This window comes from Melanerpes formicivorus, unplaced genomic scaffold, assembly GCF_026170545.1.
Source record: "Melanerpes formicivorus ecotype bairdi unplaced genomic scaffold, bMelFor1.0.p_v2 SCAF_2139, whole genome shotgun sequence".
NCBI classification, from domain to species: domain Eukaryota; kingdom Metazoa; phylum Chordata; class Aves; order Piciformes; family Picidae; genus Melanerpes; species Melanerpes formicivorus.
Window position 1 is genome coordinate 22,531 of NW_027144490.1, and position 14,221 is coordinate 36,751.

Below are 14,221 nucleotides of genomic sequence, written 5' to 3' on the forward strand. Positions count from 1 at the left end.
TGTGCTTCTGTACTGCCAAGATATCAGCTTCAAAAGAGTGCTTGTGGTGGCAAATTTCACCCCAAATAATATATCACCCATTACATTTCCAACTGGAAATGGCTGCATTTCTAACTGGGACTGCATGGTGTTCTCAGCAGCATCTCTTGCCGTTAGGGCTGTCTGTCCTCATGTCCTGCTGCCCACATGAGGCCCCCATTTTGCTCCCATTAATGTGTCAGTTGTTCAAAGTCCTCTGCTCAGATCAAGTCCAGTTATCTCCCCTCAGATGGGCTATTCTGGGCTGGTTGGTACAGCCAGCAAGACACAGCCTATGCCTACACTCAGCTGTAGTCTCCTCTACTTGCCTCAACAGGAGACCGCAAATCTGCACTGGGACAGGACACCAAGTTTTGGGGTTTGGGGGTTCCTACCTGAACCAGAAATGCTGTTGGGCAGGGATACAGGGGGACAGGCTTGGATGTGAGCAGTTGAGGGTCTCTGTGTGCACAAGCACAAATGGAGCCTCTCCTCTATGAGAGCATCCATCAGGACAAGTAATTGATCCATGGCTCCTCTCACAGCAAAGCACAGCATGGAAAGAAAGGAAGGCAGCTCCCAGCTTTCAAAGACCTGAGTTCAATCCAGTGGCTGAAAAAACCCCACCCCCAAAAAAAGAAAGAAAAAAGTGGACTTTTTGTTTAATGAGAAAGTCCCTTTATCATAAGTGTTTAAATTACGTTTGTAATGAAGGCTATCAACAGCCACACACAAGAAATGAGAAGCCTGACTGCTCATAAACCCCTCTGGTGTTACCTGGTGTGCTTCACTCTGCCTTTGAGCAGCACCCCGTGGGTTGGCAGAGCAGCTTTTCATGGCACCTCAGCCCGAAATACCTGCAGAGGAGCAGATTTCTGCCGTGCCTGGCAGTATGTTCTGCCTGCCTGCCTGTTCTGGCTGGGAAAGCAGAGGCTTTCTCACCGGCTGCTTCTCGGTGTGGAACAATAGGATCTCCCTCTGGTGGCAAATCCCACCCGAAGTGTGCTGACATCGCAGGCAGGGATGGATGGGGCTGCAGAACAGAGCTGGCTGCCAGATGGCTGCCCAGGCATCACCCAAGCTTCCTGCAGAAGCTTCTGGACAGCTGGGCACACAGTGCATACTTTTACATGTTGCATGCCATCACATCATGCATTCCACTACACCATGCATCCCATCACACCATGGAGCTCACCACACCATGCATCCCATCGCACCATGGAGCTCACCACACCATGCATCACATCACACCATGAGCATCCACACCATGCATCCCATCACACCATGGAGCTCACCACACCATGCATCCCATCACACCATGGAGCTCACCACACCATGCATTCCATCACACCATGGAGCATCCACACCATGCATCCCATCGCACCATGGAGCTCACCACACCACACATCCCATCACACCATGGAGCTCACCACACCACACATCCCATCACACCATGGAGCTCACCACACCACACATCCCATCACACCATGGAGCTCACCACACCACACATCCCATCACACCATGGAGCTCACCACACCACACATCCCATCACACCATGGAGCTCACCACACCACACATCCCATCACACCATGGAGCTCACCACACCATGCATCCCATCACACCATGGAGCATCCACACCATGCATCCCATCACACCATGGAGCTCACCACACCACACATCCCATCACGCCATGGAGCTCACCACACCATGCATCCCATCACGCCATGGAGCTCACCACACCATGCATCCCATCACGCCATGGAGCTCACCACACCATGCATCCCATCACACCATGGAGCATCCACACCACACATCCCATCACGCCATGGAGCTCACCACACCATGCATCCCATCACACCATGGAGCATCCACACCATGCATCCCATCACGCCATGGAGCTCACCACACCATGCATCACATCACACCGTGGAGCATCCACACCATGCATCCCATCACACCATGGAGCTCACCACACCACACATCCCATCACACCCTGGAGCTCACCACACCACACACCCCATCACACCATGGAGCTCACCACACCACACATCCCATCACACCATGGAGCTCACCACACCATGCATCCCATCACACCATGAAGCTCACCACACCACACATCCCATCGCACCATGGAGCTCACCACACCATGCATCCCATCACACCATGGAGCTCACCACACCATGCATCCCATCGCACCATGGAGCATCCACACCACACATCCCATCACACCATGGAGCTCACCACACCATGCATTCCATCACACCATGGAGCATCCACACCATGCATTCCATCGCACCATGGAGCATCCACACCACACATCCCATCACACCATGGAGCTCACCACACCACACATCCCATCACACCATGAAGCTCACCACACCACACATCCCGTCACACCATGGAGCTCACCACACCATGCATAGCCAGCAGGTCAAGGGAGGTGATTCTCCCCCTCTGCTCCGCTCTGATGAGACCACACCTGGAGTACTGTGTCCAGTGCTGGAGCCTCTATTACAGGAAGGTTCTGGAGGTGCTGGAGCATGTCCAGAGAAGGGCCACGAGGATGAGCAGAGGGCTGGCGCACCTCTGCTCTGAGGACAGACTGAGGGAGTTGAGGATGTTCGGTCTGGAAAAAAGACATCTCCAAGGAGACCTAATTGTGGCCTTCCAGTATCTTAAAGTGGCTACAAGAAAGCTGGGGAGGGACTTTTGAGAGTGTCAGGGAGTGATAGGACTGGGGGGAATGGAACAAAACTAGAAGTGGGGAGATTCACATTGGATGCTAGGAAGAAATTCTTCCCCATAAGGGTTGTGAGAGACTGGCAGAGGTTGCCCAGGGAGGAGGTAGAAACCTCATGACTGGAGGCTTTTAAGGGCAGGCTGGATGTGGCTGTGAGCAACCTGCTGTAGTGTGAGGTGTCCCTGGCCATGGCAGGGGGGTTGGAACTGGCTGATCCTTGAGGTCCCTTCCAACCCTAACAATTCTATGATTCTATGCATCCCACCACACCACGCATCCCATCATAACACACATCCCTCCACACCACACATGTCACCCCGATGCATCCATCCCATCACTACAGGGACAAACTCAAATGCTCTCAGCCCCAAGGCTCAGTGGCTGAGACCAGGACATGGCTCCTTGCCCACGTGCTGCACTTCTGTGGCTGCCTGAGCCTGGCGAGTGCCTGAGAAGGGCTGGCTCAGGGCTGTGGTGGATGCAAAGCATCAAGTTGCTGCTCAGGGGTTTTGGCAGGTTCCTGACAGTCTTGGAATGCAAGAACTCAGTCACTGCCATAGCATCCCAGCAGGACACTAATTAAAAGGATGGGACTCTGTACTGTGTCTATCTGACTCCAGTACTCTTGTCTTACTCATCCTAGACATCCATCAGAGCCCTTGCTCCTATCTCTGCAGGGCTTTAGGGAGCATTTAGCCATGAAGTACCCCAAGAGCACAAGCTTTACAAGCCAGGAGGTGCTGCAAGGCCACAAAGAATAGGACAGAACACCTATGGGACATGGCACAGCATTTGGGGTCTATGTCAGCATTTCTATGCTGGGTTGCCACACGGTGGGGGACATTGCCATTTACCCAGACCACTCTGCAGTATGAGAGCTCAGCAAGGGGAACCAGCTTCTCCTGACAGAAGGGCTTTGGGGGAGCTCTATGCAAAGGGCAGGCAAGCTCTCCAGGCTGGTGAGCAGGAAGGTTTCAGTGCTGGGTATTTGAAGGGCTCCTCTGACCACCCAAAACAGCAGAGTCCCCAGAGGGGCAGGACTTGGGCTGTCTCCTGCTCTCCTCATCCCTGGGAGGGGTTGGATTCCCCAGCTGTCAGAGCAGACAGAAGGGCCATGCCGTGCTGCCATCCAGCCCTAAGGGCGTTCTGTGCATCATCGTTTCCAAAGCTGCTCTGCCAGATGTTCAAATGCAGCTTTGCATGGATAAACCTGGCAGGGGACAGGCCAGAATAGCTGTTAGCCAGCTGTTTCAGGTGGCTTGTCCCTTCTTGGAGACTTGTCACTCCTTGCATCCTTTAAAACACAGTCAGTGACAGTTTGGCGGCAGGCCTTGCCCTGGGGCAGTCATCCTTCCTACTTCCCATCCCCTCCTTTCCCTCCCCAGCTTTGTAGTCAGTTGCAAAGACCAACTCTAGCTGGAGGCTTTGGAGCAGCAGAGGCAAAACTGAATTTTGCCACCCCGAGGTTGAAGGCAAAATAATTTCCTGGGGTGGGATGTCAAATCTGGCATCCCTCTCCCTCCCTCCCTCCCACAAAGACACGCTCTCTGCAAAAAGCCAGGCCTGTATTCTCCTGCCAGGATATTTCCTCCCTGCCCCGCTGTAGGACCTTCCTTTTCTCCAGACAATGAAGGGACTGACGCCAATGGCAGTGGCTGATGGAGCCAGGGAACACGAAAGCCCAGTGGAGCCCATCCTGAACGCATCCCAGGCGGCTGGACAGGAGGGGGATAAGGAACCCCAGTGGGTGGGCTGTGAGGTGCAACTCTGCTGCTAGCCCACTGCTTGCCCATAGCTAGGTGAGACAGGTGGCAGCCAGCCCAGGGGCTGGCCACCCACCCTGCTGCTTATGTCCAGAGCTGGCCTGTAACCCCAGAGCATCAGGAGTCACCCAGCAGGACCATGGACCCCCTCAAATCTGCCCTTAGCCCTGAAAAGCAGGGCTGCAGCATGCTCAGAGCGAACACTGGGTCCTTGGCAGGGTGGATTTGGGTGCACAGATCCAGAGCCAGCCCAGAGTGTTTTCTCCCAGCCAAGTGTCCCCAAGGTCTATCCCAGCAGGTCTCAGTCACTCCCAGGCAACCTGGAGATGCAGTCTGAGTCTGGAGGACAACAGAAGAAGTAGTGGAGCTAAGACAGCCCCCGAGAGATGGAGGCCAGCAGCATGTGCCCACAATAGTCACTTTTTATTAAGGTTTGTTATTATAAAAATATATCATAAAACCTTGTGGCACATCTGCCCATTCCCATGCTGAGGCAGAGATGATGGCTGGGGATGGAGGTGTTTGCTGCCCTGGACCAAATGGTCTTTGGGAACATGGGAAGGAGAAAGAAAAACTGAAAACAGTGGAGGGGTGGGGGAGGGGGAATAGACAAAATAAAGAAGGCTGAGTCTCTTCTGTCACCTCTTTCCAGTCCAATGGAGGTACAGTGTGAGTGAACATCCTGCCTGTGCTTCCCTGCACGGGGATTTGCCATGGAGGATGTCACCTCTGACAATCCAGGCACATCTTCATCCCTGCAGGCACCAGCCCAAGGTACTGGCACTTTAGGTACTGCTCAATGGCACTTTGGGTGCAGTTTGGTGGCACTTCAGGCTTCGGTTAGAGTTCACAGGTGCTTATTCCAAGAGTCACTGTCTCTGGACCACTGCTCAGCAGCTCTAGGAGGAGGAGGCTGGGATAGAGAGTCCATGGATGGTATTTAGAGGGTCTGGAGGTTTCCCCACAGGGCTGACAGGTTTTCTGTCCACAGCTGCAAGAAGGGAGGGAGGGAGGAAATAAAAGACAACAACAAGGCAGTGGATTGATGGACTAAAAACACATTGCCGCAGCCAGGCACAATCCATGGCTGGATGCATGTGCACCCTCCTCCAATGGCCACTCAAAAGCACTTCTACCCCTCAGAGCCCACCACCCACCTGCCTCCAGGAAAGTCATGACTTCAGAAATGCCCTTTCAGGAGAAAAGGGGAAGAAGGGGGGGGGGGGTTGTCCTGATGATGTCAGGGCCCCCTCTGCCATTGCTGAAGAGCTAGATCTATCCATGAAGGGGACCCAAACCCAGCCCAGCCACACAAAGAACGTGTCTCATGCCTGTGATTGGGGTGCCCTGGAAGGGGACAGTGCCACCAGTGCCAGGAAGTAGGGGAAAGGGGAATGGGGGAAAACACCTTTACACCTCACCAGCAGTAGATAAACTACTGAGCTTCTCGCCAACCCCAGCTCACCCCAGACACAGCCCAGCCCCAGCAGGCATCACAGTGGGTTTGCAGGGACCCAGACCACCTGTACTTCCCACCCAATCCTGCCAGACACACCAGTCCTCAGGGAGGAGTGTCTGGGGCTGCTACAGGTGTTGGGATAAGCAGGGAGATTTGGAGAGGGAAAAAGGAGCTGTGACATCAGAAAAAGAAACTTGGAGGACAAAACTGACCAGTTGAATTTGTCTCTCCCTTTCCTTCTTTCTTTCCTTCTCTCCTCCTTTCTTCCCTTCTCTTTGTCTCTTTCCCCTCCCACTGTCCTCTTCCCCCCCCTCTTTGCAGGGACCGAGGACTGCCCTCCCCAGGAGCGGAGGGGACCGTCTGCCCCGTCCCCTTCCCCTCCTCCCCCGCCCCAGCGACACTCCTCCCTTCTCGGGACAGGGGACAGAGGGAGAGTTTTGCAGCATAATCCGATATTTGGGTCATCCCAAATAAGTAGTGGAACCCGAAAGTCCATCTGAAGGAAATTAAAAAGGGAAAAAAAAAAGAAGGAGAAGAAGAAGAAGAAGAAAAAAAAAACTATTAGAAAGTCCTCAGAAGCCAAACTAAAACCACATAAAACCGACAAGTCACTAACGTTTAAAGGAAGTCTGGATTGGACTTTCAGCAGAGATAGCTTGAAGACTGGCAAGGCAGAAAAATCAGGCTCCAAGGAGTTGAAAATGCCTCGAAAATAGAATGAATACAACCAGGTCATCGGTCCTCCTGCATTTGTTTTCTTTCCTTCTTTTTCCTTTTTTCCTTTCTTCCTTTCTTTTATTACTTCCTTTATTCTTTCTTCCATTTTCTTTCTTCTTCTCTTCCTTTTTTCTCCTTCCTTCCTTTTTTCTTTCTTCCTTCCTTCCTCTTTCCTTCCTTCCTTCCTTCCTTCCTTTTTTCTTCCTTCCTTCCTCTTTTCTTCCTTCCTTCCTCTTTTCTTCCTTCCTTCCTTCCTCTTTCCTTCCTTCCTTCTTCTTTTCTTTCTTTCTTCCTTCCTTTTTTCTTCCTTCCTTCCTTTTTTTCTTCCTTCCTTTTTTCTTCCTTCCTTCCTTTCTCCTTCCTTCCTTCCTTTCTCCTTCCTTCCTCTTTTGTTCCTTCCTTCCTCTTTCCTTCCTTCCTTCTTCTTTTCTTTCTCCCTTCCTTCCTTCCTTCCTTTTTTCTTCCTTCCTTCCTTTTTTCTTCCTTCCTTCCTTTTTTCTTCCTTCCTTCCTTTTTTCTTCCTTCCTTCCTTTTTTTCTTCCTTCCTTTCCTTTTTCCTTTCTTCTTTCCTTTTTCCTTTCTTCTTTCCTTTTTCCTTTCTTCTTTCCTTTTTTCCTTTCTTCTTTCCTTTTTCCTTTCTCCTCCATTCCTTTTTTCTTTTTTTCCTTCCTTCTTTCCTTTTTCCTTCCTTCTTTCCTTTTTCCTTCCTTCTTTCCTTTTTCCTTCCTTCTTTCCTTTTTCCTTTCTTCTTTCCTTTTTCCTTTCTTCCTCCATTCCTTTTTTCTTTTTTCCTTTTTTCTTCCTTCCTCCCTCTTCCCTATTTTTTCATTCCTTTCCTCCTTTCTTTCTTTCCAATTTTGTTTTAATTCCTTTCCTTTTTCTTTCCTTTCTTCTCCCTCACTTCCTTTTGTTCCGTTTCTCTAGATTTATTATTCCTCGTATTAAATCGATTTCCTGATCTCTAACACTCGAGAGGACTCATCCCCGTGATGAGTCTACCACCAGCAAAAGCCTCGTATAAAAATAACCAAAACCGAAGAAAGCGGGGGGGGGGGGGGGGGGGGGGGTGGGGGGAGGGAATAATTAAACAACATAAAATAAGATCAATCGGTGTAAAAGTAGGGAATGCGTTAGAAATGTGGAAAATAATATCAAATCTGATTATCATAGAATCATAGATTACCACGAAAAAGGAGGGACACTGGGGACGGGGGTAAAATCGGCCGGGGTTTTACACGCAGAACGAAACCTCCCACCGCGGAAATAAACCTTCCCTCACCGAGCCGAAATAATTAGCGGGAGATAAGAGAACCGCCCTAATTAGTAATCCCTAGTCTAGACGTTCCGAACCACCCCCCGGGTTTGTTTTTACCCTCTCCCGCTCCTTCCCCCCCCAGCTCCCCCCCCCCAGTCCTCAGCAGGGGATTTATGATGGCAATAACTCCGACCCGAGGCTCCTGCCCTGTCTGCGGGACTCCTCGCTAAGATGGATGCCGTCAGAATGTCTATTTTATCGCTGCTCATTTTGGGAGGACCTGGGGAAAAGCCTCTGAGGAGCCGCAGATCCTTCCCCGGTCCCGCAAACTGCGCCGGGAAGAAGATTTCCTGGTGAAAAGCGGAGGTTTCCCGCAAAATCCAAACCCTCTTCCCTGGTCATTTCCAGCGCAAGCAAGAAGGAAAAAGATTTCTAGTTTAGAATCCCGATGTGCTGGTTGAGGCCGGGCAGAAAGGGGTTGGGAGCCGGAGCAGCACCCATCGAATATTGCGGCAGGGGGGACCGGGCATGAGCAGCAAGCAGGCAAAATCCCGAAGACCACGTTCGACAGCCCGACTGAGCCCGAAAGCCCTCATGGGGTGGGGGAAATATCCTGCATTTTCAACACGTCAAAGATGGTTAAAATACTCACTTCTGCATCAGGGTGGGGGAACCCACACCGAGTCTTTTTACTACCCCTTTTCTCCTGCCCCTTCCGAGACCCCGGAGGGCCCCAGCTCCGCAGCCCCACTCCCAGATGTGGACGCCTATCCCCCCCGCTCAGCTCACCTTCCCTCCCGGGCTGCTTGAACGCCATCGCCGTGGCCAAGTCGCCTCCGTGCACCGTCACTCCGGGTCCGTGGTGGCCCAAAGGGCTACCTTGTGGTGGCCAGGGGGGGCCCGGGGGGAGATAGCCGCCAGGTGGGCCGCCGTAGACACCGTGTTGGTTGGAAGGGGGATAAGCACAAGCTGGGAGGAAGCTACTCACCGAGGAGAGTCCCGGCGGGGGCTGGGGACAGGGACAAAGAGATATCTAGGGTACGAGGGGAATGGGCTCAAAACAATCCGCCCGGCTGCTCATGAACGCAATAGGAAATAGTTCCCAGCCGCCTTGTCCCCTCCTGCCCCCCAACTCATACCCTACTACCCCCTCTTGCCTTATTTCTGCCTGTCTCTTTTTAATGCTCTTGCCTCCCTTGCCTTGTCACCTCCTGCCCCCCAGAGCAGTTTACCTGCGGGTATTTGATATCCCCTTCCACGGCAGCTTTGTCAATGCCGTTGACAGCCTGAGTTGAGGGAAAGCCCGTCCTGTTCACACTGGGCCAGTCTTCCATTTTGGGGGGGTAAGCAGACCCCTCTGTGCCAGCCAGAGCCCCTGGAGAGGAGACAGAAGCGGCTCCGTTAGCGTTAGCCCTCGCTGTGAGCCAGATCTCTGTGTCTCAGGGCAAGGACTGGGGCGAGATGGGGAGAAAGCCCTAGGCTGCAGGTGCTTCTCCGCATAAACCCGACGGGGAGGGGGCACAGAGCCGCCTCGCCTCTCGCTCTCTGCCACCAGCCTGGGAAGGCATCCCGGAAAGGCTCGGTTCTGACGGCCGAAATTTCGTGTACACGCCGGGAGAGGTATACCTAATTTTGCCACCGTCCCAAATCCCTGTTCCCTGACTCTCCATTCCACCCCCAATCCGCTCCCAAGGCCAAATTTCTCTTCTGACGAAGGAGACTTATAAAAGTGACATCGGAATTTTAAAGATAAATGATCGCACGGAGGAAAAAGCTTGCGGTTGATTTACTTTTGGAAGAATAAAAGGACCCGCATTCCCCCCACCACCCCCACCACGTCCAGTGTGTGTGTGTGTCCCCTCCCCGGGTCTGGACTGCCCGGAGCCCCCGGCCGCAGCCTCCCGGCCGCAGCAGCCCGGCCGCGCTCCTCGATTCCTCCTCCCTGGCTTGGCTTTTGGGAGAATCAGGGCGATTTCTCGGGGACAACCCGGAAAGCCCCGTGTCTGTTTTACAGGTGGCTTCCCTTCTTCTTTTCCTCCTTTTCCTCAGTCTTTTTCCCCTACTCTGGTTTCGTTCTCCCTCCTTTTTCCCCTGCCCGCGTTTGTTTTTTTCTAGCTTCTTTTCCCTTTCCAGCTTTAATTGCTCCCTACTTATTTCCCTCCCCTCGTTTGTTTTCTGCCTCTTTTTTCGCTCCACTGATTTAGTTTTTTTTCACCACTTTTTCCCCTCCCCATATTTGTTTTTGTCCCTTTTTTCCGCTTCTCCTGCTTTGTCCTTCCCCTTTTTTTCTCTACCCTGATTTGTTTTTCTCTCCCCTTTTCCTCCCTCCCTCGTTTTATTTTCTCCTCTCCGCACCCCACCGCCCCTTTTCCATATTTTTCCCCCCTTTACAAGGGGAGATTCAGGGCTCCCAATTTGCGGTCACCAATCTATCATCCCTTCGAAAATATTTTCCATATTTTTCCGTAAAAAGTTCAAGATGTCTGAGCTTCGCCACATCTGGGCCCCGTCCTGCCAGAGCGGGGTGCGGCCACCAAATAAACCCCCCGAGAAAGTTAATTGGGAGGGGTGAAAGAGCTGCTCGACAGGCGGGGAAAGGGTGATCCCTGCCCGACCTCCCCCTTGCTCTGAAGGAGGCCGGAGCTTGATACCCACCCGTCTGCTCCACGAAGGTGCGGATTGCCCAAGATGTTGGTGACGGAGTGAGCCGAGGGCCAGGAGCGTGGCAAGCTGACGTGAGCGGTGGCCACGGGCCCGCCGGGGTGACCCCCCATCTTGGCGGCCGTGGAGGCCATGGGGCTGGGGGTAAGGGTACTGGTAGATGTGGTTGTAGGGCAGGGCAGGCTGCGGGGGGGGCTGCTTGCCCCCGTCGTAGGGGCCGGGCTGGGAGAGGCTCCCGATCTTGTTCCGCAGGATCCTGCTGATGGAGCTGACCGAGGGGACGTTGTACTTGTCGCAGACGCCGTCGGCCAGCAGCCGGTCGCGGATCTCCCAGGCGAAGATGCCGGGGTCTCCCTGCTTGTAGTCGCGGATATGCTTGACAACGTTGGGGGTGGTGACCCGCGGCTTGCTGCCGCCGATAGCCCCGGGCAGGATGGAGCCGGTCTCGTTGTAGCGGGCCAGATCTTGCTGACGCAGCCGTGGGAGACGCGGAGCTGGCGACTGATGTCGCAGGGCCGGATGCCGAGCTGGGCCAGCTCCACGATCCGCAGTCGGATGGCGTTGGGCAGCGGCCGCCCGTTCACGAATACACCTCCCAGCTGGTTCACCTCCCCGTACGTGTGCTCTGCGGCGGGACGGGGCCGTTACCGGCCGGACGGGGCGCGGAGAAGGGAAGGAGGGAGGGATGGGGGGGACTCGCCGCTGGGCCGAATCAGGGTCGGCTGGGGGATGTCCGGGCGACACGAGTCGAGGAGGCAGGAGGGAGTGGGATGGAGACAGGGAAATTAAAAGGAAGGGAATTTGGAGGAAAAGAAACAGGAGGGAAAGGAAAAAGAGGGGAAAGGAGGGAGAGAAGGAAAGGGCAAAACGAGGGGGGTAGAAAAAGTCTGAAGGAAAACGAAACGGCAGGGAAGGAAAAGACAAGGGGGGAGGAAAAGGGAAAGAGGGAAAATTAAAAGGAAAGGGGGGAGGAAAAGCAAAGGAGGTAAAGAAAAAGGGAGTGGGATGAAAAGGGAAGGAAAAAGGGGGGGGAGAAGGAAAAAAAAAAAAAAGAAGGAAAAAAGAGGGAAAGAAAAAAGGAGGGGGAAGTGGGGAGAAAGGGGAAGAAAATGAAAAGAGGGAAAAGAAGGAAAGAGGGGGGCGAGGAGTGAAGAGAAAAAAGGAGAAAGAAAGAGAGAGAGGGGAAAAGTGAGAGAAAGTGAAGGTGAAAAGAAGGATGAAAAAAGAAGGCGGGGGAAAGTGAAATAAACAAAGGAGAGGAAAGGAGAAAAAGAAAAAAGTGGAAGAAAAAAAGATAAAAAGAAACGGGACGAGGGGGAGGCAGAAGAAAAGGAGAAACGAGGAGAACGGGAGAAAGAATGAAGAAAGGGAACGGAGCAAAAGCGGAGGTAGGGAGGACTGGAGAGCCGGCGGCCTCCGCAGCCGGGCACGCCGTGCAGGACCCCTGCCCGCCGCCACTACCGGGCCGCAGCGAGGAGACAGGGGGTCCACCCCGCCTGGTGACCCCCCCATCCCGCCCCCTCCGCGGATCCCGTCCCGGCGCCCTTCCCACGGCCGCCCGCTCTTACCCATCGCCGGGCACCGGGGGAGCTCGGCTCGGCCCGGCTCGGGGGCAGCGCCTGCCCGCCGCCCCGCTGTCCCGGTCCCGGCATAGAGGTCCCAAGGAGCGGCGGAGGGCGGGCCGGGCTGGGCAGGAGCCGGCGGCGGGGCTGTGCTGGCGGAGCCGGGCCGGTTCCCCGCTCCCGGGGAGCCCCCGCCGCTTACTTGGGATCAATTTGACGTGGGAAACACGTCAATCTCGGCCGTCACGGTGCGGGGGACGCCCATTGGCTCCCGAGCCGCTCCTAAATGGCCGCGGAGAATGGGGAGGGGGGGACACACACGACACCCTCAGCCCGCCCCCGCGGGGCCAGAGCCCGGATGGGGTTGTTCGCCCCATTCCCATGGGACACCCCCTACCTCCGCACACACAGAGACCCCTTTTAGAGATGCGGAGAGGGGTAGCGCAGGGTGTCTCCACGCCCCCCTCTCAATGTCTTGCCCCCGCCCCGGTCCCGTCTGCGCCTTCTTTTCCCACGCCGGACGTGGACACGGACACCTGCCCCGGCTCCAGCCCCTCCTGGGCCCACGGACGGGGACATGGCTGGGGATTCCAAGGAGCAAAGGGCTTGTTGTGCTTTCGAGGGTAATGGGAGCTGCTTGGCAGCGGGGGGCTGCTCCGGGCCAACGGGCAGACACCTTCCCCGTCTGGCTTCCCATGAAAATCTGCCCACCCGGCATCGAAATCCGTCATTTTGTTATCCAAATAATCATTCAGAAAGACAGCTTCATAAAACCAGGATGGGGTGAGAGTTTGGGGGATTTCTGTGGATTTTTTCACTCCATACCCCCCGAAAGTCGATGGGAAGGTTGTGTTTCTCCTCAAACAATTAAAAGAGTTTGGGGGGAGAGGTGAAATTGCCTCGCAGCCAGCCGCGGGCATCACTTTCGCAGCCTCATCGAAAACCTGGTTTTATTCGGGTTTTAAATCGGGGATGTCATGGGGCAGAGGCGGGCAAAGGGAGCGGGCAGCCCCCATTACCCCGGCTTTCGGCCTCCTCACGGCAACGCGGGCAGCAGCGGGCAGGAGGGGCAAACAGCGTCTCTTGCCAGGAGCACAGCATCTATGGGGGATTGGGCACAGGACGAACCCCTTTCCCCCCGCTTCCTCTCCCCCGAAATGTGGGGTTTACCCCGACGGGGCCGGGTGCCTCTAGAAATCGGCCGTCGGGTAAAAAGCGTATCGATTAAAATGCAGATGGGACTCGCAAAAGCATGGGTGCTCCGTGTTTGCCTCCCTTTTCCCCGGACCTCCCCGATCGCAACCCCCAGGGGAGGGCCGTCGTGATGAGTTTCGCACTCTCACCCCACACAGGAGCGGCTGACCTCAGCTTGTGGGCAGGAGGAGATCGAAAAGCGGCCGAGGAGACCCGGTGTCCTTCCCCTTGCCCTGGGAATACAACGAGACGATTCTTTAGGGGCGTGCGGGGGTCTTGTCCCAGCCCTCATGCCCCATCCCAATATGATGCGCACACCCATGACCACAGTCAGCTCGCAGCCCCTTTCACCGGGGACTGGCTGCTGGGGAAGTCTTTCCCTAGGGTTTTAACGACAAAAGATACAATCATCCCCTCAGCAGAATCTGTCCATTTTCCCCCGGGCAACCCTGCCAGTATCACCAAGGCTGGAAGAGACCTCAAAGATCATCGAGTCCGACGGCCACCTGCCGCGGGAAACTATCAGAATACGGCTCTAGGCTTCCTGCTGCAATCTTTTGGGACTCTTTCCCCTTGCCCCTTCCCACCGGCCCCTTGGGCTGCCCCGGCGGGTTCTAACTCAACAGGATTTGAGATAGAAAGGGCAAGAGTTTGGTGGCATCAGAGGGTAGGGAGATGTGGCCGAGGGGCTGCCTGGTACCGGCGGGAGGTAATCAGAGCCTGGCCGGGTGCAGGCGGGTGTGCGTGGGAAAGGGAGAGGAGAGATAAAGAATGAAGGAAACAGAGGGAGAAAAGCAGAAGGAAATTAAGAGGTGAAAGGAGAAGAAAAAGGCGGGGGGGGGGGGGGGGGGG

At 54.7% G+C, this 14,221-nt stretch overlaps 1 protein-coding gene across 1 annotated transcript; it reads right to left on the reverse strand.

Annotated features, from left to right (window-relative positions):
- Positions 1 to 4,935: 4,935 nt before the first annotated feature.
- LOC137461422 (paired box protein Pax-1-like) lies at positions 4,936 to 12,185 on the reverse strand. The gene is given in 8 exon segments (XM_068171162.1): positions 4,936 to 5,512; positions 8,742 to 8,961; positions 9,185 to 9,327; positions 10,608 to 10,632; positions 10,634 to 10,756; positions 10,758 to 11,077; positions 11,080 to 11,238; positions 12,182 to 12,185. Coding segments are annotated over 8 exon segments (1,086 nt in total). The 3' UTR covers positions 4,936 to 5,420.
- Between the last annotated feature and the right edge of the window lie 2,036 nt (positions 12,186 to 14,221).